The sequence below is a fragment of the Chelonoidis abingdonii genome, chromosome 9 (genome assembly GCF_003597395.2).
Source record: "Chelonoidis abingdonii isolate Lonesome George chromosome 9, CheloAbing_2.0, whole genome shotgun sequence".
Classification (NCBI taxonomy): domain Eukaryota; kingdom Metazoa; phylum Chordata; order Testudines; family Testudinidae; genus Chelonoidis; species Chelonoidis abingdonii.
In genome coordinates this window covers 51,399,202-51,427,031 of record NC_133777.1, presented here as the reverse complement: position 1 = coordinate 51,427,031, position 27,830 = coordinate 51,399,202, and the positions used below count along the sequence as shown (strand labels likewise).

Below are 27,830 nucleotides of genomic sequence, written 5' to 3'. Positions count from 1 at the left end.
AACAGCTACCCACAGTGCACCGCTCCTGAAATCGATGGTAGCTTTGGACCATGGACGCAAACAATCGATTTCGGGATCCCACTGTGGACACGCTAAACCGATTTTATTAGATCTGTTTTGTAATATCGGTTTAAGCTAATTCGAAATAATCGTGCAGTGTAGACGTACCCTACAGCACTACAACCAACCAATGGAGAGAAACATGCTCTTTCATACGTAGCACTCTACCTTGTTCCCGTAAAGCCCTTAGTAATGAAAAAAAACATAACCATTGATATCAATAGGAGTTCAATTGGGACCAGGCTGTGTACAGACACACACACACACACACACAATTTTCTTCAGATATTACCACTGCATGAGATTTCAAGGAATTGTAAGTAACATTTACACTGAAGCGGCATAGAAATGTTTAGCACATCTGGCAATGTAAATACTTTGCAACGCTGACTATAACAGTGCCATGCAAACTCCTGTTCTTACTTTCAGGTGACATTGTAAATAAGAAGTGGGCAGCATTATCTCCCATAGATGTAAACAAACTTATTTGTCCTAGCGATTGGCTGAACAAGAAATAGGACTGTGTGGATGAATAGGCTCTAAAGTTTTACATTGTTTTGGTTTTTAGTGCAGTTATGTTAAAAAAATTATTCTACCTTTGTAAAATGCACTTTCATGATTAAGAGATTGCACAACAGTAATTGTATGAGATGAATTAAAAATACTATTGCTTTTATCTTTTTGCAGTGCAAATATTTGTAATAAAAATAGTAATATAAAGTGAGCACTGTGCGCTTTGTATTCTGTGTTGAAAAGGAAATCAATTAATTGCAATTATTTTTTTTAATTGTTTGACAGCCCGAAAAATATTATTGACCTGTAACTCAAAACCAGCTTGCTGAATTCTTGTCAGACTTTGCAGAAACATTATCCTTTGCCTTCAGGGTAAATCTGACTATTTTCAGCCTAAACCAATTTTCCAGGTCAAAGTTATAAGTGGGCTAAAATAAGATGTTACAACGGAAGCTGGGTGCAATCTTAGCCACTCCCTAATACACAAACACACACAAGATATATTTTTCATACATATATGTATGTGTACACACGCACACAAACACACACACACATACACACACACACACTCTTTCCTAGTATTCATTTGGCTGGCCGTCCAGAAAAGACCAATGTTCAAAGAATTAAACATTGCTTTGAAGGATTTTCAGAGCTAGAAAAAAAATCAAAGCCCTGACCTGAACCTATGACCAGAATGTACATTACTGGAAATTTCTCCCAGTAGTAATCACATCCCTCTGTTCGCTGGGGAGTATCTGTGCATAACACATGTTTAAACTATGACACCTTTTCTTATCATGAGTTGGCAGGTTCCTCCCATGTGTAGAATACCCCAATTATCTCTGCTTTTTGGTTTCACTACTGTAAGTAAATATTTGCTAGCCATGTTACTAAAACACTGATTATATGCCAGGCTTCAAGGTCTTATTGCTGGTAGTAAAACACTGAGTTTGATGTCCTTTAGTCTATTTAATGAGTAGTGAATTCCTCTGGAAAGGGCACTAAGTTAGAGGGAGTTGAAAGATAAAGCTCATTGAAGTCAATGGGAATTGAGGGTAATTAGCACTTTGCAGGAGGCACTCAGCAGCCTGAGGGATTGGGCCTTTCAGAGCAATTAACATTTGAGTTGTCATCATACAAGTCAATCCTGTTGATCCTACCCTAGTCACCTAGGTCAGAGGTCAGCAACCTACAGCATGCATGCCAAAGGTAGCATGCGAGCCGATTTTTGATGGCACATGGGGTGGGCTAAGCTGCTCAGCCCACCGCCGCTCTGGGATTCCCACTGCTTGCCCCTTGCCAGCTAGGGTCCCACCGCCGGTCCCACTCAGCACCCGCTGCTGGCCTGGGGGAAGGAACCTCAGGCTGGCAGTGGGCTGAGACCCCAGCTGGCAGGAGCCAGTGACCGAAACCCCAGAGCAGCGGTAGGCTGAGTTGCTCAGCCTGCCACCATTCTGGGGTTCCCGCTGCTGGCCCCTTGCCAGCCGGGGTCCCACTGCCGGTCCCACTCAGCACCCGCTGCTGGCCTGGGTGAAGGAACCCCAGGCTGGCAGTGGGCTGAGACATCAGATGGCAGGAGCCGGCAGCTGAAACCCCAGAGTGGGGGCTGGCGGAGATGCTCAGGCCGCCGCTGAAACCCCAGCGCTGGGTGAGCTGACCCACTCAGCCCGCTGCCGCTCTGGGGTTCTGGCTGCTGGCCCCTTGACAGCCAGGGTCCCTGCCACAGCCCCACTCACCTTGCTTCCAGCACAGGCCCCCTGCCAGACAGGGTCCAGGCCTCTGGCCCTGCTTAGCCCTACCAGCTGCCAGCTCCATTCACCTCAGCCGCCGATCTGGGGTTCCAGCCGTTTAACAACTGATCACTCAGAAGCCTGTGTGCAGCTTAAAGTATCTAAATACGTGCCACCAGACATTGGAAAACTCAGCAAGGGAAAGCAAGGGCAAGGATCATACTAAACTGATAAGATCTGCATTTTAATTTAATTTTAAATAAAGCGTCTGAAACATTTTGAAAACCTTGTTTACTTTACATATAACAGTAGTTTAGTTATATAGTATAGACTTATAGAGAGACCTTCTAAAAAACATTAAAATGTATTACCGGCACGCGACTTGGCACACCACTGCTGAAAGGTTGCCGGCCCCTGACCTAGAGTATGGAAGGAAACAACACTGGCCAAAATAAACACCTATAGTAATTATGGGTATATTTTCAGAGCACATTTCCTGTTTTATTCTTCTGTGGAAGATCAGGTATGTACACTACAACTTTGCTCAACTGCAGAGAAACTTGTCTGTTCTCCACAGAAACTGTGACTGTGCATAGAAATTAAGTACAATGAAATGAAATAATTCCTTTACCACCTGAGACATGTGGAGAGAGTCATCTAGTTCTCACGCATTTAAAAAACCACAAGAACATTTCATCTCCCATCAAAAACCTCACAGTTCAGAGACAAGTAAAAAAAAAAAAAAAAAAAGAGAGAGAGATTCAGAAGCAGCCTGAAAGAAGGTTGCTGATACAGTAATGAAAGGACAGTTCCCAGCTGGACACCACAAGAACAAAATCTAGCTCATGCACTGATTGGACCTTGTAATGTCAGCTACTGAGCATGGTGACGTACTCAGTTTTTCAGGCTATCTAGCAGTAAGTGACTGCATAAACCAAGAACAAGATCAAGCCTTCAGTCTCAGGGCTTTTCAAATAAAGCCAAGCATGTTTCTCTTGTGAAGCAAGAGAAATAGCCAGTTAGTTCACCTTGAATGACCTTTTACTTAGCTCATCAGAGTAGCAGGAGGCTGATAGAGGGTTTCCTCTTTCTTCCTACTGACAGGGAAGCAGATTTCCACAGCACTAAAGATATGGACATTCACCTGAGTCTTATTCTTTTCCTTATTATTAATCATTTTATTATGATAGTGCCCAAGGATGAGGGTCCCATGGAGCTGGGTGAGTATATCAGCAGAGTAAGAGACAGTCCTGGCCTTGAAGAGCTTATAATCTCAATAGACAAGACATGCAACGAGTGCGGAGAGGAAGTGTTGGTATCTTCATTTTACAGATGGGGAACTGAGATGCCAAGCAATCCTGCCTTAAATCTGCAGAGAATAAAATGCAAGATAATAAGGCAACAAACAGTGGTTGTAATTTTTAAAGCAGAGATACTGAACACTGAGTACAGTATATTAGGAACTTTACTCTGGGGAGTGAACAGCCCAACTCATTAGCAAATCATGACTGATGTTTTGTTGCCCTGTACTGTATTAAACTCATTTGCTGTTCAGACATTTGGAGAACTGATGTTGAAATCTATCTTTTGTCTCATTTTCCCCCTCACTCAGGACTGCCCAGAAGTGGGCATACACTTTAATCTGTAAAGGACAAGGTAGCACACACTGCCTCTTCCATTACACCCCTAAACAGAGCCCCACTGAAAATAATTGGTCTTGAAGATACATAATGGTCCATTCCCCAGGCTCTGAACAGAAATACCAGGACAGATCGATGATTGAGTAAGAAATGAACCAGATGCAACATGCAGTTAGTGACATTTGAAATAACTTAGCTCCAAAAATTAAAACACAAGAAAAATGAATAAAACGAGGATCCCAGCAAATATGCAGGAAGTGAGGATTTCAGCCAAAGTCTCTCTTCTCCAACCCAGTTTGAAACCCTCCAAGAAATGCAGAGAAATGGATGCATGTGCAGACAAACTTGATCCCTTTAAGGTCTGCAGTCTAAGCACATCACTGACTGGTGATAATGCAGGAAAGACCCAATTGGATTCAGCACAGTTTTTGTGTCAAGGGAGCATTGCTCCGACTAATCCATTCTTGGCCTCTCTGGGCAGTACGTGGTACCAAGGAACAAGATGGCTGTGTCACCACTCCGATTTGCATACTTTCAGCAGGCTTTGTGTGCTTCTCCAGTCAGAAGAAGGTAACCTGTACCATGAATGCACATTTGTCTGCCCCTTTATAGTCCAGGATGCAGTATCAGCAGCCATGTCAAACAGCCAGTGGTTTCCTGTTCATTCCTATGGCCAAAAGGATTTCAGATATGACTAAGTCTTTACTAGCCCTAAGTTGGCAGAAGCATTTCTTGCTTCTCACACATACTGAATAACTTCTGGTTTTGGTCCCCTTCTGACACCAGCTTAGCTCCTGCCCCCTAGATCTTTGCAAAGAGGGGACCCTCCCAGAGGTGAAAGTAAGCTGGTACAGTCCAGTATTGAGACCGGCAGGGGGCAGCTTCCCCAGACCGGCAATTTAAAAAGGCCCCTGGGGTAGTGGAAGCGGCTGGGAGCTCCTGGCCCTTTAAATTGCCAGGGAACTAGGAGGGTCCAAGCCAAGAATGACAGGCCGCTGGAAGCACAGGGTCTTTCAGAGAGCTATCAGATTTGGAGGAGGAAGTTGTTGTCCGACCACCATGACCGGACAAGGAGGTGCAAAAAGGAGATGGGATCTGCAGAGATTTCTTCCCCCAGAATTGCCGCCCATGGTAAGGATATCCTGGGCCTCTGCATGGATACTGTCCCAGAGACCTGACTCATGCCTGAAGTCCCTAACTTTGCTGCAGGGCTGCCGGGCGGGGGGGCAAGTGGGGCAATTTGCCCCAGGCCCCACAGAGGCCCCCACGGGAATAGCGGATTCTCTAGTATTGCAGCTTTGTGCTATGGAGGGGCCCCCGAAATTGCTTTTCCACAGGCCCCCTGAATCCTCTGGGTGGCCTTGCTTTGCTGTTCCTGCAGTGCTCTGTGTTTGACATGCTTTCTTAGGGAAAAGACTTCAGACAAAGCTTCCCCATGAGCCCCCTCACACTTCCTACCCTTTGCAACAAAGACAGATCCATAGGTGTAATATGCAAGGTGGAACAATACTGTCAGGAGGGCACAAATGACAACATCAGCCTGTGGATGAGACTATGACATATTTAGGTGACAGTCTAATGACTCTAAGATGCACCTTTCCATTGATTTTGTTGTTGTTGTTATTTAAACAGTAAAAAGCCACACATACTGGAAAGCCCTTGTCACCATAAAACCATTAATCAAAGGAGCAGTGGTCTTTAAAATTCAAATACAAAACACTTTTGCCTGCATGAAAATTTCTTTTAGCTGTTGTTGCTTTGGAGATAATGAGATTGCAGGCCTGGAGCATTTAATACCCCAGTGTTTCATGTCTATTACTAAGGCGTGTGGGGGTGCATGAGAAAGAGAGAGAATGCATGTGTTGTGGTGTTACTGTGGCTTTAGGGGGATGAATAGAATCTTTAGGGCGTGGGAGCCGGCCACAGGAAGAGGCTGTTGGCTTTAGTTTAGTCTGCTAGATTGACTGAGTTAAGATGCTCTGTATATAAGTTAACTATGTATGTAATACAGACTGTTGTTAAGTTACTGGCAATAAATTATTATTAAGATTTGTGGATTACCTGAATATAAAAAATACACGTGTATGTCTGTGTGTATCTATCTATCTAGATATATATGTGTGTGTGTATGTGTGTATTGACTCTAGGGTGATTGCTGAAATGATTTTACCAAGAGATGTGGCAGATTCTCCATCACTAGAAGCCTTTAAATCAAAATGGGACCTCTTCATTAAAAATTCGCTCTAGCTCAACCACAAGATATGAGCTTAATATAGAAACTACTGGATGAAATTCTCTGACCTGTGCTAGGCAGGAGATCAGACTAGGTGATCTTAATGGTTCCTTCTGACCTTAAAATCAATGAATAAATACTGCAAACCACTCTAGAAGGCTGCACTGTCGATGCTATTAATACTAGTCTTTATGCACCTTTGATACTGCACAGTGTTAACAATATAATTTAAAAAGGACAACTGAGACCACACAGCTTCAGAGAGAAGAGTCTGTCAAGCCCTGTCTCATTTACGTGGGCTCTGTGTGGTTAGAATGATCTGCCATTACACTGCAAGCACATCTGTTCAACACTTACAGTAGGGAACAAAAAAATGGACAGGAAATGCTCACAGACAGCCTGTAGTGGACTGTAACAAACTAAACAACCAAAAGGGCCACATGATTTGCCATTACCTGAGTAACAGTGACATTAAGAAGTCAAAGAACCTTTTATATACCCCTGAAATGAATCCTGGTGATGAAACTCTGATTCCTGGGTACTGAGGCAGGGATCCCCCCTCCAGGATTGAAAGGACACAGAGCATCTCAATTAACTGCTATTTCTAGCTTCATCTTCAGAGCTCAAAATAGAAATGCAGGCTTTGCTTGCATTTGACTGCAAGAACCACCCGAATCCTGGAACGGAGGACTCAAAATGCTGACTCTCAACTCTGCAGTATGTTCTACACGGGTAAAAATAGATATCTGATTAAGCACTAAAAGTCATGTTCTCTAATCTCCAGCATAAGCAAATGTACTACATTTATACCTTGTAGGTGGCACAAGGCTAAATCTCTGTGTCTGTATATAGAGATACACATAGAGATTTATATATATATATATATTTAAAAATATGACTTTGCAGACTTTTCCTCAACAGTTGCTTTTGCTGGCAAACAGACAAGTTCAGATAATAATATACTGAAAGCTTCAAAGCTTAGAGCTGAAGTCCCAAAACATCTCACCTGATCCAGAGTTCTAGAATTAAAGTGCAATGCATCCTCATTAAGCAGCACCTGTCAATTGGCTTTTTCCAAGTTACAGAGGCATTTCTAGTGATCGAGACCCTATAGTTGAAGATGTATTAAGATTTATGTTAAGAGCATGACTCAATTTAGTTTCCATTTTATATATGCTAACTCTTCCTACAACAACTGAATTTTCTACACATTCTTCCTCTCTGCCCCTGACAAAACCCCATATATTCATTTTGAAAGAGGAAACATTTAAAGACCAGCCCTTCCTAAAATTTGGTCCTGAAACTCTCTGTTTTCTAGGATCCCTTTTAGCTAAAGAGCTACAATCACCACAAACTCCAGTCTCCACATGAACACTCTGATAATATATTCATAGATTCACAGATTCTAGGACTGGAAGGGACCTCGAGAGGTCATCGAGTCCAGTCCCCTGCCCTCATAACAGGACCAAATACTGTCTAGACCATCCCTGATAGACATTTATCTAACCCACTCTTAAATATCTGCAGAGATGGAGATTCCACAACCTCCCTAGGTAATTTATTCCAGTGTTTAACCACCCTGACAGTTAGGAACTTTTTCCTAATGTCCAACCTAAACCTCCCTTGCTGCAGTTTAAGCCCATTGCTTCTTGTTCTATCATTAGAGGCTAAGGTGAACAAGTTTTCTCCCTCCTCCTGATGACACCCTTTTAGATACCTGAAAACTGCTATCATGTCCCCTCTCAGTCTTCTCTTTTCCAAACTAAATAAACCCAATTCTTTCAGCCTTCCTTCATAGGTCATGTTCTCAAGACCTTTAATCATTCTTGTTGCTCTTCTCTGGACCCTCTCCAATTTCTCCACATCTTTCTTGAAATGCGGTGCCCAGAACTGGACACAATACTCCAGTTGAGGCCTAACCAGCGCAGAGTAGAGCGGAAGAATGACTTCTCGTGTCTTGTTTACAACACACCTGTTAATGCATCCCAGAATCACGTTTGCTTTTTTTGCAACAGTATCACACTGTTGACTCATATTTAGCTTGTGGTCCACTATATCCCCTAGATCCCTTTCTGCCGTACTCCTTCCTAGACAGTCTCTTCCCATTTTGTATGTGTGAAACTGATTTTTCCATCCTAAGTGGAGCACTTTGCATTTGTCTTTGTTAAACTTCATCCATATTGAAGGCAGTCTCTTTGAAAGTATTTGTATCAAAATTAATTATTCCTCCTATTTGGCATAATCTATTTTAGCTTTGCCAGGTGTAGCTGATGGAACTATCAAGTATCATCAGCTCCTTCATTTTTCCCGGGTTGCCTGATGGATCAGCTGTGTTCTGCACGTTGCCCTACGAGGACAATTTGGGCAGCACGAGTGAAGCGGGTGTGGCAGCTTTCACAAGGATGCGCAAGAGGCCAAGGAAAAGGGAAGGAGAGGTTCTGTGCACAGGAGCTGGGGAGACTGGGACATGCTATGGAACTGGGAAAGCAGGAAGCTCAGAGCCTTTACTGCTACAGCACCAGCACATGAAGGGCTCCACTGATATTACTGTATCTGCTGCTCCAGTAAATGAGGCAGGCTGTGCTGATTTGTACGTTGTGAACGGTTCCACATTAGAGCTGAAAGGGATTTTGCTGTGGAATTAGCGAGCATATTCAGGCAGAAAGTTATGCTAGGTGAGGTTGCTGTGGCTGTGAACGTCCTCAGCTGCGGGGTTATGGCCAGTTGCTGTGCATGCCTGATTGATGACTGTGGGGAGGGGTCCATATCACTGGTGCATATTTAAGGCTTGTAGAGACGCACCTAGAGCAAAGGACAAGTGCTCCCTTTTTTAAATGGATGTGTATAGAAATAAATAAATGTGTGTTTGCTTTACTGGCAACATCCTGGATTACTGAATGTGCTGGCTGAATCTGAACTGGAACAAACTTAATCCTAGATTAATGAAGATTTTTGTTCTGAAGTAATAAATAATAGAGTCAAGGAGATAGGTAGAAGTTTAACAACTGCCAAACCATGGAGATTACATTTCATACAAAGCTCTTTCTTTTGCCAATGACTTACCTTGTCTCTACCCCGTAAATGAATCTTTTTATCCAGCTGTATCTGCCAGCATTGAAAGCTGCTGCAAATACAAAATAATTAAAAGTAGCTACTGGCAAACAGCTCCATCAGCCAGCACGGAAAGAAAATCTTCTCTTAAAGTAGCTGGAACATGTCTATTACGTTACTTTATTTACAATAAAGCAAGTAATCACTTGTCACAGACCCTGTAATTACTGCTCAGAGATAGAGGCACGATAACCAGCTCAAACTACAGATTCAATGCATAGGTGGAACAAGAAGTCTGTGAAGCCCTCACAAGATCCGAAAGAGTGAAAATAAAGCTGGCACAGGAAGTCAGTGTGATATTATATGCATTATAATTCCAAGGATACATCCTGAAATTGTTAGAGAATAGAAAAGCAAAACTAATGTGGAGCTCCCCTGCTATGACTGTTTACAGGTTAAAACTGTTTACTTACAAAGTCTGAATTGGTAACAGAAAAGCAAGGACTCAGAGTCTAGGCTTATCCCTTAAAGTCTTTCACTGAACAAGTTTTCCCTGTTGCAATCCTTGCTAAGTAGACCCAAATTTCTCATCTGCACAGAGAGAAGATTTCCTCCCCTGGTAACTAATCATGATAATTCAGAGCACTTGGAAGTCAGATGTAAAAAAGGTACTAAAATGTTAGCTAGAATAGTTTTGCAGTGTACGTTTCCTGGCTCCAGAGGATGAAATCTCCTTACGATATGCTGAGAGTACTTGCTCACATACAGGAGTTCCTTCTTCTGGCTGATCTAATGGAACAGTTCCTGTAGGTCACTAGGAAAAGGCCAAGGTTTTGGATCCAAAGTCTAAGTACTGCATATTGTTGTCAGATAATCATGGTGCCACTATATGAAAAGTCAAGGGATTGCTACACACCAAAAAGGGATGCCGATTTTTACCCACAACGTTGTGACAATCACTTTTGGATATAAAGTGACACTATATAAAAGATACAGTAAAAAATTGTGTACTGAGTAGAGAACAAAAACAATATTAAAACAAGGATGATACTAATGGCTATTGTTCAAGTTACCTGTGCATTTTTATTATAAACACAAATGTCATTTCAGTCACAAATTTTCACCTTCCAAGCTGAAATATCCCAGATCCAATCTCTGCCCAAAGTTAATGTGTTACAGAATGTTTGAGCATTTCTGAGAGAGAGGAGAATGGGAGCACTGGAATAGCTGGGGGTTAAGATAAAGATTTGGCAGGTCTGACTAAGTGAGAAGTTTTTAAAATATTTTTATGAAACCTATGTGTGTCTCAGTTTCTTCTATATGCTGCTGCATTGTTACCCTGTGGGGAGAAAAGGACTGTTTGCTTTCGGGACAAGCTAGGAGATGGAGGTGTGGATGTCACCTAGCTGTTTGGACCTTAGTCCCCATATTAGTGGACCTCTTGAGAATACAATGGCAGATCCAACTGCCTGGACTAGCAATGACCCAAAAGGATATGGATTTCCCTGCCTCTCAGCAAGGAGACTGAGCAGCATTTCCCCTCCTGGAGAACAAAGGACTGGAGAGATGTTAGGTGGGGGTTTAATGTGGGCTGTGGGAAACAGTAGGGCATACCTGGGCATCTGACAAAGGAACTCAGATGGACAGAGAGAGATGGATCTTGAACAACGGGGTTCACTTCAGCTTGGCTTGGCTCTGCGTTAACCAGAAAGAACTATGCTTTAACCTTCATTTTTCTATGCTAGCCTAAGGACTTCCTGTGCTGTGTTCCAGATGACTAATAAACCTTACTCTTTTGATAATGCTGTGTGAATGTCACTGCAAATTCTTGGAGGGTGCACTGATCCCTAAAAACTCTACAAGTCTCCATCAGAGGTCTGTCTCAGTTGGACTCACTAACTAGAGTTCACAATGTGAAGCAGAAGTGCTTAGGGCCAGAGGTCCAGTCTAAGGAGGCAGTGAAACTGTGTGGACTACCCTGGAGGAAGAGTGAGTTCCGTGGCACACCAAAGGGCTTCCTCCTAGAAACCATTCCAAAGCAGGGGCCATAGCACTGATCCTGTGGATCTGTGACAGCAGGGAAACAGCCCTTACTGAGGAGTTTTAATGTGACTAACTTATGGGCCTTTGAAGAACACAGTATGCACATGCACAGCCATTTATCAGAGACAACTGCTTGATGTCCAGCAGGAATTCAGGCTGTGCAATAACTTAGCTGCATGTGTGATCTTCTTATGGGTGTGGGCTTTCTGCATTCAGTGCACTGTAAAGTGCAAATTTAGTGGAGGAGACTTGCCTCATTCAGGCCCCCAAATCCAGCAGAGCACTTAAGAAAATGCTTAACTATCAGCATGGAAGTAGTCCCATTGATTTCAATGATAGTAATACTTCAGTGGTACTTAATACCCATAAAGCCCTTTGAAGACTGCGAGTGATATGATGGTGCTAACTACTATCGCTTAAAATTTGATTTTTGCAACCCTATATTGTGTTAAATGTTAGAAAGCAAATAGGGGGATTGGAACAGAGAAACTTTCTAAAGACTGAAAATAAAATTTATACTAAAGAATATATTTCTGTTGTAATATATTGGGAATAACACCAGTTATCTGGGACCTGTGCTGTTCAACTCAGAGTGGATAAAAAGCAATGGTTTTAAAAAATAAAAATAAAAAAATAAAAAAATTGATTTTTTTAATTTAAATTGGATTTTTTTAATAAAATGGTTTTTGAGGAAAAAGCTTATCTAAAGATAGTTTTAATCAAGGTACCTTATAGCTCAAAGATAGCTCGTCATGGAATAGAGATTATAAATTTTAATTCTGTAGTATGAGACAATATATTCATGTAATGTTTAAGAAAAGTTGTGTAAATGAGTTCCAATAGTTCATGGATTAGGGACCCAATTTTATGGGGCTCCAGGGGCTTCTGTATAGATTATTTAGGTTACTCTTTCTATCTACCTAATGGGACTGTCAGTACTCAGTCTAGAAGCTACCATCAGAGATGCTTAGTCTTACAGTTCTCAAACTGTGGATTTGTATCTCCAGAGATAACATGCTTGTTAATAGAAAAACTGTTTTTAAATAAATAAATAAATAAATAATATAGAGATGTGAGACATAACAGACCTCAACCCTATTGTCCCTCTGCAAATTTGTATACACAGAGTCAATCCCTTACCTCTCTCTAAAAGTGCAAAGTTTCAAAAAGTTCAATGACTAGAAAATTGTTGGGGATAGAATAGATCTGGACAAGGAGAACAAGTCTGGAGATAAATGCGAGAAGGGAGGGACAGGCAGTAGAAACAAAATTGAAACTGTTTGAGCAGCATATTCCAGAAGTCTTAAGGTCTTAATTTTTGTTTTGTTTTTTTTTTAATATTTCATTTAACTATTTTAGTTAAAAATAATTTTAACAAAAACAAACCTGATTTTTAAAAACTTGAATGTTTAACTAAATTGAAACATCATATGCTTGTTTTGTTAAAATATTATGTTTGCTGTTGAAGAAAAAGCCCCATCCTCTGAGTGTCCCTAAACCTCCAACTGCCAGAGAAAGGGACTGGACAACAAGGGATGGATCACTCAAAATTTTCCAGTTCTGTTCATTCCTTCTGATGCATCTGGCACAGGCTAGTCAGAGACAGGATACTGGGCTAGATGGACCATTGATCTGAGCCAGTATGGCCGTTCTTATGTTCAAGCAGAACACCAGTAAAATAATTCATTCATTCTTACAAGATACTGCAAATATCACTGCATCTGTCACCCTCTGAAGTGTGTTGGTGACATGTGTATGCACTTACCTTCCTAGCTCTTCCCCAATTTCATAAACGTCTTCCACCTTCTGTTGTTTGAACACAGCCATCCCTGGACTCCTCATTGATGCACCTAGATAATGTGACTGGAATATAAAATACAAAGATGGTAAATTCATTGTGCAGTTTAAAAGTAGCACAAGCTCAACCACAGTAAACAAAGAATCATTAAAAACACACTTCGTTTCGAATCTATTCCAGCTCATTACGTTCAAAGTTACATCACCTGATGGCTGTTCTGTGGGCTGTTTGAAATAAATGTCGTGGTCTGAGTCCAGCTGCCAGGACCTGACCCTGGGAAGTGCTGAGTACCCTCCACTCCTATTGGCTTCCAGTAGCGTACAGCACCATGCAGAATCAAGCTCCCAGGTCCTCACCCAACAAAGTGCTTAAGAACATGCTTAACTTAAAGCATGGATATAAGACCCAATGACTTAAATGGGACTAGTCACATGTGTAAAGTTAAGCACACACTTCACTGCTTTGCTAGATCAGGGACCCTGAGTGACCATATCACGGAAAAAAACACCATCAGAATCAGCAAAATTGGCCTCCATACGGGCAGTCTCAGCAGAGAGGCTGAGGATAGAGTGGGCCAGGAAACCGAAATTCCTTCTTCCTGCTTGAGATGGTCAGTGTTGAAGCACATTGGTGGGGCAGCATGGGCAAGCCTGCACTACTGCTGTGCAGCTCAACAGAGGGACCTCTCAGACATGAATCGTTTCAAACGGGGAAAAAGCAGCAAGGGGTAGCTCAGAACTTGTGTACCTATTGCTCTGCACAGCCATGAGACACAATCAGGTTCATTTCCCAGGCCCACTCCTTTCCTGGGTAGCAGTGTCTGAGAGATCTGCAGAAGAAGGGCCCGATGCTGGTGGGTTTCAGGATCAGGAGCACCTCACATTGCTCTGTAGTGACTGCCTCTGACTATTTTAAGAGCAGTGATGGATTTTGAAGGGGGTGTCTTGCCCAAAGGAAAGTTATGGTAATATAAATCATAGGGCCTTGACAGGGTGGTAAACAAGAAAAGTAAGTAGCTGCGTGGCCTAGGAGGAATAGTCCTTAATTTCTGTGCTAGAGGTATTTGGTTCAAATTCCAGGGATGCTCTGGTGGATAGGAATTACAGTTTAGGCTCCCAATTTTTTTGGGTGGAGGACAACACAAAGAACAAACCACAAGTGATGGAGGTGAGTTACATCACTTAAGACACGATTGGAAGGTGATCAGACCTACAGGAATCAGGGCAGTGTAAGAACCTGTACAGAACAGAATTCTCCAACACAGAGCTCCTGGATTTTCATTTTACATTACAACATTTTTGAGGCAGCTGCTGCGTGAAAGGGAACGGAAAAGCCTATCTGGAAAACATGTTTTAAAGTGTTCATATCATTCAAATTCCTGCGTACGCAGGTGTTTCATCCCAAAGAGTTTTCATGATAAAATTAAAAGATGATGCTAATATGAGTGAGTCTCATTAGGGAAGAAATTTAGGCCCAAGCCGGGTGACCAGATGTCCTGATTTTATAGAAACAGTCCCAATATTCGGAGCTTTCTCTTATATAGGTACCTATTATTCCCCCCCCTGCCCCCCCCCACATCCTGTCCAAATTTTTCACACTTGCTATCTGGTCCAAAATCCAAAATGTGACACTGGAGTTGTTAGAAACTGATCAGGGGGGAGGGATAGCTCAGTGGTTTGAGCACTGGCCTGCTAAACCCAGGGTTGTGAGTCCAATCCTTAGGGATCTGGGGCAAAAACTGGTCCTGCTAGTGAAGGCAGGGCTGGACTCGATGACCTTTCGAGGTCCCTTCCAATTCTAGGAGATTGGTATATCTCCAATTATTACCTTTAATATTATTATTATAGAATGCCCTATGGATTCTATTTTTTTTAAATATCCCCCCAAAAGCTGACCCCTCGACTGAATCTCTTTTATGCACAATATTGCTTTTCTTACCTGTCCACTTAGTTTAGAGACTGCCACCTCCCGAGTGAAAGTGCAAGACCACAGATCCTGTTCCTTAGGGCAGTGATTCTCAACCAAGAGTTCACTTACCCCAGGGGGCAAGCAGAGGCCTTCCAGGGGGTACATCAACTCATCTAGATATTTGCCTAGTTTTACAACAGGCTACATGAAAAGCACTAGTAAAGTCAGCACAAACTAACATTTCATACAGACAATGACTTGTTTATATGGCGCAATATACTATATTAGTGTTTCTCAACCTGGCGGTTGCGATTTATTTTATAATTATATGGTAAAACGAGAAAGTAAGCAATTTTTCAGTACTAGTGTGCCGTGATACTTTTGTATTTTTATGTCTGATTTTGGAAGCAAGTAGTTTTTAAGTGAGGTGGAACCTGGGGGTATGCGAGACAAATCAGCCTCCTGAAAGGGGTACAGTAGTCTGGAACGGTTGAGAATCACTGCCTTAGTGCACATCCCTATAGAAAAGATTGCTAAGTTTTAATACGGGAGCATGCTGAGCAGCTTACAATATGGTTTGATCTTTCCTGTGTAAACAGAACCCCCCAGTTATACTCATGTCATGGACCATGCTATAGCCACTATGCAGTTCATTATTTTTAAGTATGTTTTTACATCCCTTACAAATATTTATAATGTTACAGTAAAAATGTAACTACCCCAAACTTATCTATCAGAAATTCTAGTGCACCCCTGAGACAAAGGTATTTCAGGCACAGCTGTCATCACCACACCTCTCAATTCAATTCTCATTTGCCCATGTGGATTTAAACCCAGTGCTTGCAAGCAATACATTAGGAACTCCCAGTTTCTGTATCTCTTTACTCTGATGAGCTTTTTAAAGAATGTCCTTCACTCTACAATACTTTTGCACACTGGAGAACTAGGAGCAAAAGCACATCAAAACCTATTTTGATCCTTTAAAATTATCTTCCATCTAAATGCTGCAATAAGACATGGCTATTTAGATAAATTAGTAGACTTGTAATGTATTTAGATAATAGCTTTGAACTACTGAAAAACTATTGAAAGGGACTCTGCCAAATTGAAACTCATGTTCCTTTAAAAGATTTCCCTGTGTTCCCAACACTATCTTAAATCATAGCACGGAAAGAGTTGTACAAATCTAACTGCCTTGTCACAGTTCATGCTGTTAGTTCGCTTTTGCCACTGCATAGACTAGCCAATTTATTCTCACTCTTTTTTTTGGGGGGGGGGGGGAAGGGGAACTGTCAGGTTTTTACACTTAGGAAACAAACACTGCAGATTACTGGGATTCCTTTTCAAGGATAGTGTTTCCATTTAAACTAAGAAAGAAAATCAAGGAAACATTCCCCCCACCGCCATGTACTGCTTTTTGAAAGCCTGATTTAACGAAGTTTATATGTTGAGCCTACAATTACTTCTCAGTGACCCCTAGTCTCAAGAGGAAAGATTCCTGTTTTAATGTGGCATCAACCCTTACCCTGAATGGTGAACTATGACTAACACTTACACTCATAAAACCTTATCAGTAAATGAAGGGATGCAAATAAGATTACAAATCTCTTTTTTAAAAGTCCAACTCAGCTGATCCTTGCAAAGGGAGGAAGAGAACCAGTATCTGGTGCCCTCCTCTGCTATTCCAGCCTTTCCATAACTATTTAATACAGTCCAATAACTCTCGCTAGATGCTACATTTAACATCTTTGTTGTGCATGCTTTTGTGCAACACCATTTTCTTAGTATTTTGAGATCCAGATGAATTTTGTGATCGTTCATTTTCCTTTGCTTACCGTTTCAATAACATATGATAAGCACTCCAGCTGTCTAACTGAGCATGATTTGCCCTGTTATATGCACATGCCAAATGTCCATTATCCATTCATGATTTACTAAATGCTCTACAAAATTGCCTTTCTGCAATTCCCAAGTTTGAGATGCTGAATGTAGCTCATTTGTTCCCTTTTGACCCTTTCCAAATAATGATAGGTTCTACTACACTGCAAAACAGTGACCCAAGGGAAACAATGGAAACCCCAACACTGAAGACATTTAAAACTAGAATGGATAAAGCACTAGAAAAATAGACAGTAGGGAACAATTCTGTGCTTCTGACAAGGGTGGACTTGAGCAAAAATGGCTTCCATCTCCGATTCCCCTTTCTATCGCCATTCCCCTTCAGAGATCTTCTCAAGCTCCCTGATTGATTACTGTTGCTACATGTTGAACATTCTGAAAGGTGCAGTAATCTGGCTGAATCTGTTATTTTGTTCATTGTTTACTATTTTGTTTTCTCCTCCCCAAATCTAATCCCATTACTGGCATAAAAACCTCTCTCCTCTAGCTGAAAATAAACAGCTCACTAGCAGCTTCCCCCAAACTAGTGCATCCCTCACGCAATTCTTTCATCTCCTCAAAAAAGTTCTAAGATCAGCTCTGCTTAGGGCCTGAGGAACCAAGTTTACTACCTTGTGTTGGGTATCTTAAAAAATAGCTGGTAAGGCATGCAGTGCAGAACAGTACATATGTTCATTCAGAGAAAATATTTTATTCATAGACGTTAAGGTGGGATTTTCAGAAGTGCTCAGTGCTGATCTAACTCAGCCCCTCCTGACTTTAATAGGAGCAGAGTAAAGGCAACTTGAGGACTTTTGAAAATCCAACCCTTATATGGTGTTCATATCACTTTGCAGGAGAAAGTTCTAGGTGTGTGCAGCAGTATGCAACTAATAGCAAGGCATTTCTGGGAAGAGGCTTATCTGCTACAGTACTAGACTCTGCTGAGACTTGTCAAAAGAATGTAATTCCCTTAGGTTGACTGCTTCCTTTATCACAATCCAGGATGTATGCCTAAAAACAACTGCAAATACCCCTAAAAGAATACCACTACCCTGAAAGAGACACTGGACTGTGACATTGAGGGACAAGTTGAAAATACTGCTCTAAGAATGAAGAACCTGCCTGAGACACCTCTGGGGAAACAGCTAGGTCCTGTTCAACTGACCATTTACTCATCTCCCCTGAGGTTATCAAGGGGAAGTTTTGCCCAATTTGAACACATCACAGTGGTAGCCACATACAAAAAAAACCCCCACACTCGCTGTTTAGAGCTTCCTTGTTTCTATAGCTCTATAATTTGCTCAACTATTTCTGAAGTGACTAAAGAAACCAGCTTCTCTGTTGATCTTTGAAGCACATCTTTCTTCCAGAAGGTCAAACCAGTACGTCTTCCCACAGGCATCATATACTGTATTAGCATCCAAATGTCTCAGGATTGGAGCCCCATTTTATAAACTGCCCCAAAGAGTTTACAACCTCCAGCCTACAAACCTTACAATCTTTGATATGTTGGCATTTCCCATTCTATCACTACAGCCTATTCTAGAAAACCCTCCACTGCCCTACTGAGAGCCTCACTGGCTCTCACCCAGCTGTAAATGTAGTAAAAGCCCAAAATAAATCATACTCTTGAGGAACCAAATTGCCTGTCATTAGCAAGTATGGAGGTGTGCGGGATGAGCTAGCATAAAATGACCTTCATGGTGTTAAAATTCCTTTGGAATGAAATATTCCATTCTCAAGTAGTAGTTACTGTTTATAAACAGAACTATTTCCAGACATTCTGTGGTAATTCTAGAAAATTATAAAGGATCTCTCAGACAACTAGATTACGCCATTTTTGTTATGATACATTTAGAAGTTTGGAGCACAATCAATCCAAAGAAGGGGTGAAAAGCTTAATATTTTTTAAATCAGGTGGTCAATTTTTCCTTAGGTCAATTAGTGAAACCAAGTCAGCTTAATCAGAGTTGGGCACTCAGATTTGGTTGATTTAAACACCAAGGCATACACAGTATCCTGGAAAAGCAGAAATAATCTACTGTATTTTCTGCCAATCTATTTTTATTTCAATATTTCTTAGGCACTTCTACATAAAAAACATTCACGATGCATTGGCTATGATCATTTTATTAATTTTGGGTCTAATCTAAAGCACATTTAAAAGTTGATAGGAGTCGATTGACTCCCAGTAGGCTTTGGATCAGGGCTACTTTTAAACTAAGATTCAATTACTGATGTTTGAAAGGATTTTATTGTGAGAAGAAGGTTATCCAGATACCTCTGCAGCATCTAATGTGCAGCAGTGACCTCAGCAGAGGATGTAGCTTTCTTCATTCTTCTCTGCTAGTTTTGTTGGACACTGTGCATTCTCCTTTCAGATTTTTTTTCTGTGCAACAAGTAGCACCCTATGTCCTGATATACAGGTAAAAGGCGTTAACTAAAATAAATACCAGGAACACTTGAAAAAATAGATTTTAATCTGCAGAATAATCTCTATTCAGCAGCATAAATATTGGTAACAGAGCTTTAATACTAATTCAGAGTATTATAGTACTTTTCAACTCAGGAATTCAAAACACTTTACAAACAAATAAGCCTCTATAGCCCAGTGAGTCAGGACAGTGTTATTATTCTCATTTTATAGATGATAAAACCAAGGGAAAGAATTTAAGTGATTGGCCTATGACCAGCAAGTCAGTGGCTAAGACCGTACAGAACACAGACATGCTGACTCCCAGTCGCCTGCTCTAACCACTAAAAGGTATCCCCTGCCTTTTTTATTTTACATTCAGGAGTTTTATTATATCATAAATCAGGCCTTGTCCACATAGGAAAGCTTTTTCTGTATAATATAAGGTGTGAATTCGAACAGATATCGTTATCTGAGTATTATCCCAGTGGGCAGACACTATTATTCCAGTATGCGACTCATTTTCCAGTTTATCTAATGCTGCTTGGAAAGGGGTTTAAACTAAACCAAATAATGCACTCATCCCAGAACAAGTGACATGAGGGGGTTATATCACAGGACTATGCCTGTGTAACTGGGGAAACTTTCTTATGTAGACCAGGTTTCTTTCTGTAGTCACTTAATTATTCTAGGGATGTGACAAGTAATGACTGGCCTGCACATGATAAATCCATAATAAATACCAACCATTCAATCCTAGTGGGATTATAGAAATTAGATCTGGAAAATGTCTAAACTCTAATAGATCATTTGGCCTGACCCCAACTGGTGCAGGATTCTTCCCTTGGATATGTTCTCCAGTTATCTGCCAGTCTGGAGTGACTCAGGTAACAAATTTCACTTTCCCAAATACACACGACATGAAGTCTTTCTCTGAACCAATGCTGAACTCAGAGAAACTACTTCTGTGGCCTCATTTTACATTATATATGGTAAACAACCACAACAATTAGAACTAGATTTTTCCCACATGGAATTTTTCACACGAAATATATATCCATCAAAATTTTGGGCCTGAACACATACTGTTTCAAATTGATATATTGAAATAAACATAAAATTTCATTTAAATTTCATACTTCTGTTTTTTTAAACTCCAAAAATAGGATTGTAACTTTTGAGTTTTTGGTGTTCATGTGCTTCTCCCACCTCCATTTACTTTTCCTCTTTTTTCCCACTGGAAAAGGTTGGAAGACAGTAACAAGGTGAGAGAAAATGGGGAAAACCTATTTAATTACAACAGTAAACCGTGTGAAAAAGTAGTTTTTCTCCACTTTGCCAGTTTTCTAACTTTTGCAAGTCAAAGATGTTTTCCCACGAATAATCTAGTTTTCAACAGCTCCATATTTGTCTATAAAATAAAAAATGTAGTCAGGAAATTTTCACCCACCTCTACTACTTATTATCCAGACATCTCTGAATGGTACATTCCAGACGTGCCAGTAACTCAATTTAACCACCAAGTCTTGTTTTAGACTCACCACTGTTGTTGCCACTAGTTCTCAAGAGACCCCCATTTCCAGTCTCCCAAGTTATTCTGGGATATTTAGCTCTGTGGTGGCTGTCTACAGACTGCAGTTCCAAACTTTTCCACTTCAGCAATGAGTGGCTAACGAGTAATCTATGTTCATGATCTTGATCTTCCACTAAAGCAGAGGTGGGCAAACTACAGCCTGCAGGACCCTCCTTCCCAGCCCTGGAGCTCCTGGCCCAGGAGGCTCGCCTCCAGCCTCTGCCCCACTGTTCCTTTTTCCCCACAGCCTCAGCTCACTGCGTTGCCAGTGCAATGCTCTGGGCAGTGGGTGGCGAGCCCCTGGGGCAGTGCAGGTGCAGTGCCCGGCCTGACCTGGTGCTCTGTGCTGTGCGGTGGCAACGGTGTGGCTGGCTCCAGACGGGCCAGCCACTGGTGCTCCAGGCAGCGTGGTAAAGGGGCAGGGAGAGGGGGAGTTGGATAGAGGGCAGCGGATTTCAGGGGGTTGGTCAGGGGTGAGGGTGTGGATAGGGGTCGGGGCGGTCAGAGGGCAGGAAACAGGAGGGTTGAATGGAGCAGTCAGGAATGAGAGGGGGGTTGGATGAGGTGGCAGGGGGCAGTCAGGGGCAGGGATTCTGGGGGCAGTCAGGGGACAGGGAGAAGAGGTGTTGGGATGGGGCAGGATTCCCGGGGGGGCAGTCAGGAATGCAAGGAGGGGTTGGATGGGGCAGCGGGAAGCAGTCAGGGGCGAGGATTCCAGGGGCAGTCAGGGGACAGGGACCGGGGGGACGTGGCTGGGGCGGGGGTCCTGGGAGGGCCCGTCAGGGAACAGGGGTGGTTGGATGGGGCAGAAGTCCTGGGGGGGGGTGCATGGGGGGTCTGGGCCACGACCCCGTTCCCTAACAGGTCCTTCATACAATTTTCAAAACCCGATGCAGCCCTCAGGCCAAAAAGTTTGCCTGCCCTTGCCCTAAAGCCAGACAGCCAAGAGTGTTCAGTCAAGCCTGCACTGTGCTGCATCCTGATACTGTTTCTGACTCACTGTCCCAGATACCAACAATCCTACATTTGCTGCCACTGTTTGTATGAAAATAAAGAATGAAGGGATCCACCCCACATTCCTTCAAGTCATAAACAAACAAGGCTGAGGACACAAGTAGAATTTGTGAAGAGGTCTCAAAGATGTGTGCATGAGGTCACCACCACCCGATGGGTTAGAAACAAAGCCAGTGTATTAATCCAGCCTAGTCTACAACACACTTTTTAAACACAGTTCTATCCCCCACAGTGGCTCGCCTATCAACCTATGCTAAAAAAAATCTAGCTGGAACAACGTTTACATATGGGTCCTTAACTCTGAAGTCCAACGTAGATGGGACCTAGTAGCAGGGGTGGCTCTAGACATTTTGCCGCCCCAAGCAGGGCGGCATGCCTTGGGGGGCGCTCTGCCGGTCACCGGGAGGTGGCAGGCAGCTCCGGTGGACCTCCGCGTGCCTGCGGAGGGTCTGCTGGTCCCGCGGCTTTGGTGGCATACCTGTGGGAGGTCCATCGGAGCCACCTGCCGCCCTCCCGGCGACCGGCAGAGTGCCCTTCCCCCCGCGGCATGCCGCCCCAAGCAGGCGCGTGGCATGCTGGGGTCTGGAGCCGCTCCTGCTTAGTAGCAAGAATGTCATGAACCTGTACCGAAGTGCTTTTCCACAATGGCTGCCTAAAGGAAAATTAAGTATCGAAAAACCTCTAATTTGAGAAAAAGCTAAAGAAGACAGACAGAGGAAAACTATAGGGGGCACAAGTGAAGTGAGGCAAAGGCCAGAACAACAAGGATTTTAGTAGGACCTGTATACATAACACTGAGAATGCATGGACTAGCAAAACATCTTTTCTGGGGGTTTAGGGGGGTTGGCCCTTTGGATTACCACACTGCAGATCCATTTTTTCACCCATTGCCATATCCTAAAGTCACAGTGCATTGGCATAATAGGTGCATGCTAAGTGTGACACCTGTGCAGAGATTATTAGGACGATGGTTTAGCCCAATCCTGTATAGCTGAAACCTCTTAACTTGGGAAGCTAAGCGGATGACAGAAAACAGGTGTGATGATGATCTTCTATCTTCTAGGAACGGCTTTATGAAATCCAGCCTGTTAACGTCCCACGCTTTCCCTTTCTTGGCTTTGTCAGTGACTGGGCATTCCTGGGAGCACCAGATGCACAGCCAGTTGTCCCTTTGCATCTCGCAGAACCCACCCGTCACCTATCTCCTGTCCTCTCGAAAAGTCACAAGCAGGAGAAGGCACCAGATGGATAAACCACCATCACCCCCAGCCCCGGGAAGGCATCGCGCGCCCACTCCCCCGGGGCAGACGGGCAGGAGGCGATCCCGGCGCGGTGCTGGCAGGGAGCTGGCGGGGCACTGCCAGGCTGAGCCTGCCGCACCTGCGGAGCCGCCCGCCGAGAAAGCCCCGCAGCAGGTGCCACGCCAGGCCGGGGAGCAGGGCGCCCCGGGGACGCAGGCTGGACAGCCCCCGCCCGGGGAGCTGATCCAAGGAGACCCGGGGATGAGCCCTCGCTGCTTCGGCGGGGGCCAGGCAGCCGCGCCTCCCAGCCGCCTCCAGCAGGCACCGGCCGGAGATTGCGGGGCAGGGAGCGAGGGTGGCTCGCGGCTGGGTCCGGGGCGGGCGCTACTCACCGTGGGGAGCCGCAGTGTCCAGGCGCCGGTGCTGCCGGCTGCTCTCCCCTGCGCCGCGCCAGCCGACTGCCGCTGGCGGCAACGGGGAGGAGCCGCTCGGCAAGTGTCAGGTCGCGGGAGCAGGCTGCGGGCGAGCCCGGCGCGATGGGGAGCTGAGGGCGCCCCCTGCCGGCCTGCAGGTGCAGCGAGCAGCCCTTGTCCCGCTAGCCCCGTCCTGGGAGCCCTCAGGCCCCTCGCTGAGCTGAGCTGCCCCAGAAAGCCCGGCTGGGGGAAGGGTAGGGCCAAGAGGTTTGGGGTCCTGTGCACTATGGAAATGAGGCCCCCACCTTTCTGCCGGGGCCTAGGGGCTTCTCTTTGGAGCCTGGTTGCAGTAGCAGCAGTGAGGCCAAGTGCCAGGCCAAGTAGCAGTAGCAGCAATGAGGCCAAGTGCCAGGTTAGCCAGGCCTGAGGCCACCCTTCCATTGTGCTGGGGGCAGCCAAGCACCACCTGTCGGCTTCAGTGGTGTTGGAATGTGGCAGATGGGGTCACAGCTCCACTCTGGGCTTTGCCTTGGGTTTTTGATTTTTTCTGGTTGTCAGGGTCAGGGGCCACCTGAGCTGGGGGCCCTGTGCAAGTGACCCAAGTGCACACTGGTCAATCCATGCCTGGGACAGAGGGGGCGTTAAAAGGTAGCACCAAGCTCTGGTCATCCAAGGGGTTTTTAAACAACTAGATGATCAGTGTTAAAAGAACCTATTTTGTGAGTTCCTGATAATTAGAGCCAGAAATTATCTATTCCTCCTCTACCCCGTTGGTGAATGTCTGTGTTGTAGATTAGAGACACAAGGTGATATCTTTTATTGAACCAACTTCTGTTGGTGAGAGAGACAAACTTTGGAGGAGCCAGACAGAGCTCACTGTCCCAGGCAAGGATTTTCTCTCAATTTGTGCCTTGTGCAGCAGAGAGCACTTTGTTGGTGCTCAACAAATACCAAATGAGAATAAGGCTAATACAACTTCTACACATGCCCACTTACAAAATTAAGCAGAACTGCTATGAAAATTCACCAACCCAGGCAAACGTGCCCAGGCACCCCAGATTATCATCTGCTGTCCCAGGAACATTTTTCAGCATATCCGCAATGTGTCATTTCACCCATCAAAATTTATGTGTTGCTTTAGAACTACAAAATATTTGTTCAGGATATATTGGTATACAGACAGCATTTGTTCTGTTTGCTAGGAACAAACAACCCACTGGAAGGAATGCTCAGTGTGGGAACCATGCTTCTAGGGAAGAACAGAGACAAATGACCATTGACCCCATCAGGACAGCACTGTTGCTCAAAATGCAGTGTTTTGTGATAAACTCACTCACAACGCTAATATAGCCTCCCTTGAGGAATATGCCCATATCATTTGTGAATCTGAAGCTGCAATAGTGACATCACACACCCTTTTTAAAAAGAGTCCTTTCGTGTGACTATTTTACAAGTGTCCAGTTCCAGTATTGCTGATTCCATGCGTTCAAAAATCACGAGCTTGGAAGTGCCACAAAATCATGATTGGTTTAAAAATCACAAGATTTTAAAAACAATACATTTTAGGTTCTTTTTGTTTGCTTTTTGTGCATTTAGGGTTAATGTTTTCAAGCTTTTTTCTCTGCAACCACGAGAGCCAGAAGCATTGTAGGTTAACATCCAATCCCAGAACACATTAATAATACATATGCATCATTTGTAACGAACAAGCTGGGAACTGAATATCAATGCCAGTTTGCCTTCATTTCCAATTGGACACATATCAGTTTTAGAGAGAAACTTGCATGGGGCATGCTGGCTTCTCTCTCTCCAAGCATTGGGCTTATTCCCCTTCAAGAATTTCTAGGATCAGATGTAATGCATTTGAAAATCATTTCACTCTGTCACGTTATTGAACTGGAGGCAGCCTCAAGGCAGTGCTCTGCATTGCAGTTCCAAAGACTTGGCTTCATTCCCAGTCCCAGCCTCTCTCCTTCCTCCAAGTCAGCAGAATTCAACTGTGACTCCTTCTAGCTGATTAAGGAGTGGTGTTCATGGCCTTTGAGTGAGTTCCACCCAGTTCTCCCAATCCAAAAGGAAAGTGGTTGCATCAAATGAGGTTGGAATGGGGAAAGAGGGAGGGGGAGGAAATGAGAGGGATTCTAAAACCTCCAAAATGCCTCTGGAGGAATCCAGATTTCTTTAACAAGGAAAGTCTACAGGCTCTCTCTCAAACCTTGGTGCTGAGGTTGTCATCTGATAGCATGAAATACCCTTAGGATGAAAGCCATGTTAGTTACCAGACGAATAAAGATACTCATGGAAAACTTTTGCCTTTTGTTTGGACATGTCCGGAAGGGAAGGTGACAAAATAACCTTGTTCTGACACTTAAAATTGCAATGGCTTTTCAAACCTGGGTGAGCTTTCCCTACTCACTCTATTCTATTGAAGAGTGTAACTCCAAGGCCTGATCAAGTTGGTGCCTATAGCCTACATTGCAAGCAGGGGTGGACTGGCTCTAAACAGATCTTTTCCACCTCTAACATCTACACTTTAATCCAAAGCAATAATTATAAAAGGTTAGGGGTTAGAATAAGTAGCTCCCCTCCTCTCTGGGGCTTGTATACACCCCGCTTCCCTGGCTGCTGCAGTAAGAGCTTCTGTTCCTATTTCCGTCCATTCTGACCACTGCAAAAGGTGCATTTCTGTGAAGCACATGGTGTTAATCTTAATGGGCCCAGACCAGCCCCCCACATGGGGCAGGGGAAGGGACTGCTGCCCAGCTCTGTTCCTGGCTCCAGCCCCATGCCTGGGCTGCCCAGGGATCTGCACACAGGGTCCTGGCTGCCCAGCCACCGTTGCAGGCTGAGGGTCCACTCCCACCCGCAATTGTGGCCCCAGCATCAGCCCCCCTACCACTGTCTGTGTCCCACCCCCCTCCCAGAGCCATGGTCTCACTCCTGTCTGGGGGAGGGGGACGCAGACAGGGGTAAGACGGGGCATGAAGTAAAAAGTTTGGGGACCACTGCCTTAGATAGATATTAGCAAATTGCTTTAAGATCCAGAGATGCCTCTATATGACACATTATTCTAACAAATCTCTAATGTTTCATGGCAGTTATGGATCCTGTGAAAAAGAATTAATTGTAGAGATCATGCTCCAATTGCAGAGATTGTGTTCCAATTGCTGAGAGAAGTCATGTGCATGCATGACAATAAGACAGGAAAGAGAACTGTGCAATCTGAATGGATCTCAAAAGAGGAGGCACTTTTCTGGTACTGAGCAGCACCACAAATCATTGAGCTTTGGAGGTCAGCATTGCTCTCTCTTCACTGGTCATACTCTGTCACACACATCCCTTATCTCATCTCATTTAGGAAGTGACAGAAAAGGAAGCACATATCCTACATTCCTAAAGGAGAGTTCAAACTTGATACGGTCTGACCAAGAAAGCACCATCTGTACTTATACAAAGTGTGTCACTTACAGAATATTGACAGTGCCTTTATTGCTTCAAATGTAGTTTCCCTCCCTCGTATTTGAAGCTGTTATAAAAGATTATGTTGCAGACGTTACACATTACACACACACACACAAAAGCTGTGTTAAAACATTATTAAGGTTGCAAAGTCAAGCATTCAAAAGTTACAAAATGCCAAAACAAATGTTGCCTGTGCAATCTTTAGTACCCTTGTACATACGCACGATGATACAGCCTTTAATTACATGACCACATACTATCTCTTCCACAGGTTCCTCCAGGGAAAGTCCTGCTCAGCCCATCTTTGTCTGGAGCATACTTATGTGGATAGAATCTTAGGGAATTAAGATGCAAAGCTCTAGCACATCTCTACTGAGGCTTATAACTAGGCCAAATGTTGGCAGATTTTCGCTAAGACAGCAAAAGGCACATCTCAGACACAGAGGCCCTCTTTCTCCACAGCCAAATTTCAAGTCCCTGCCGCACCAAAGCAGGAGTGGGGTGTGCTAGAGTTTTAAAAAAAATAGGTCACCAGACATTTTTAATATGGGCAAAACAATGAATTTTCCCCTAGTCTCAGAAATGGCTGAACCTGAACCCTTTTGGCTGAAATGATTAAAAAACACATCAGCCTGAGGCAGACACCCAGCATGGAAAATTTCAGCCCAAACAGTTTAGAGACTGACAAAGTTATAAGCAACTAAAACCAGTGTCTTAAAATAGGAATGGGCAACATTTAAAGCAGGAGATACTAGCAGCCACGCTGCAATCAATGGGTATAATTTTTCAGAAGAATAGCTCCTTCCCATGACGATGAAATGTCAATTTGGTAGCTTGCCTTTGGATTTCCTTTAAC

General features: G+C 43.6%; 1 protein-coding gene across 2 annotated transcripts in view; it reads right to left on the bottom strand.

Annotated features, from left to right (window-relative positions):
- The window catches only part of DAPK2 (death associated protein kinase 2), a 109,907-nt gene extending 86,333 nt beyond the window's left edge, over positions 1-23,574 (bottom strand). For both annotated transcript variants that reach the window (XR_012656541.1, XM_032763089.2), the window contains exons 1-2: positions 23,492-23,574; positions 13,036-13,133 (exon numbers count right to left, since the gene is read on the bottom strand). Coding sequence is in view for 1 of the 2 variants with exons in the window: in XM_032763089.2 (XP_032618980.1) it covers positions 13,036-13,112 (77 nt within the window). In the remaining variant the exon portion in view is untranslated. The remainder of the gene's footprint in view (positions 1-13,035; positions 13,134-23,491) is intronic.
- Between the last annotated feature and the right edge of the window lie 4,256 nt (positions 23,575-27,830).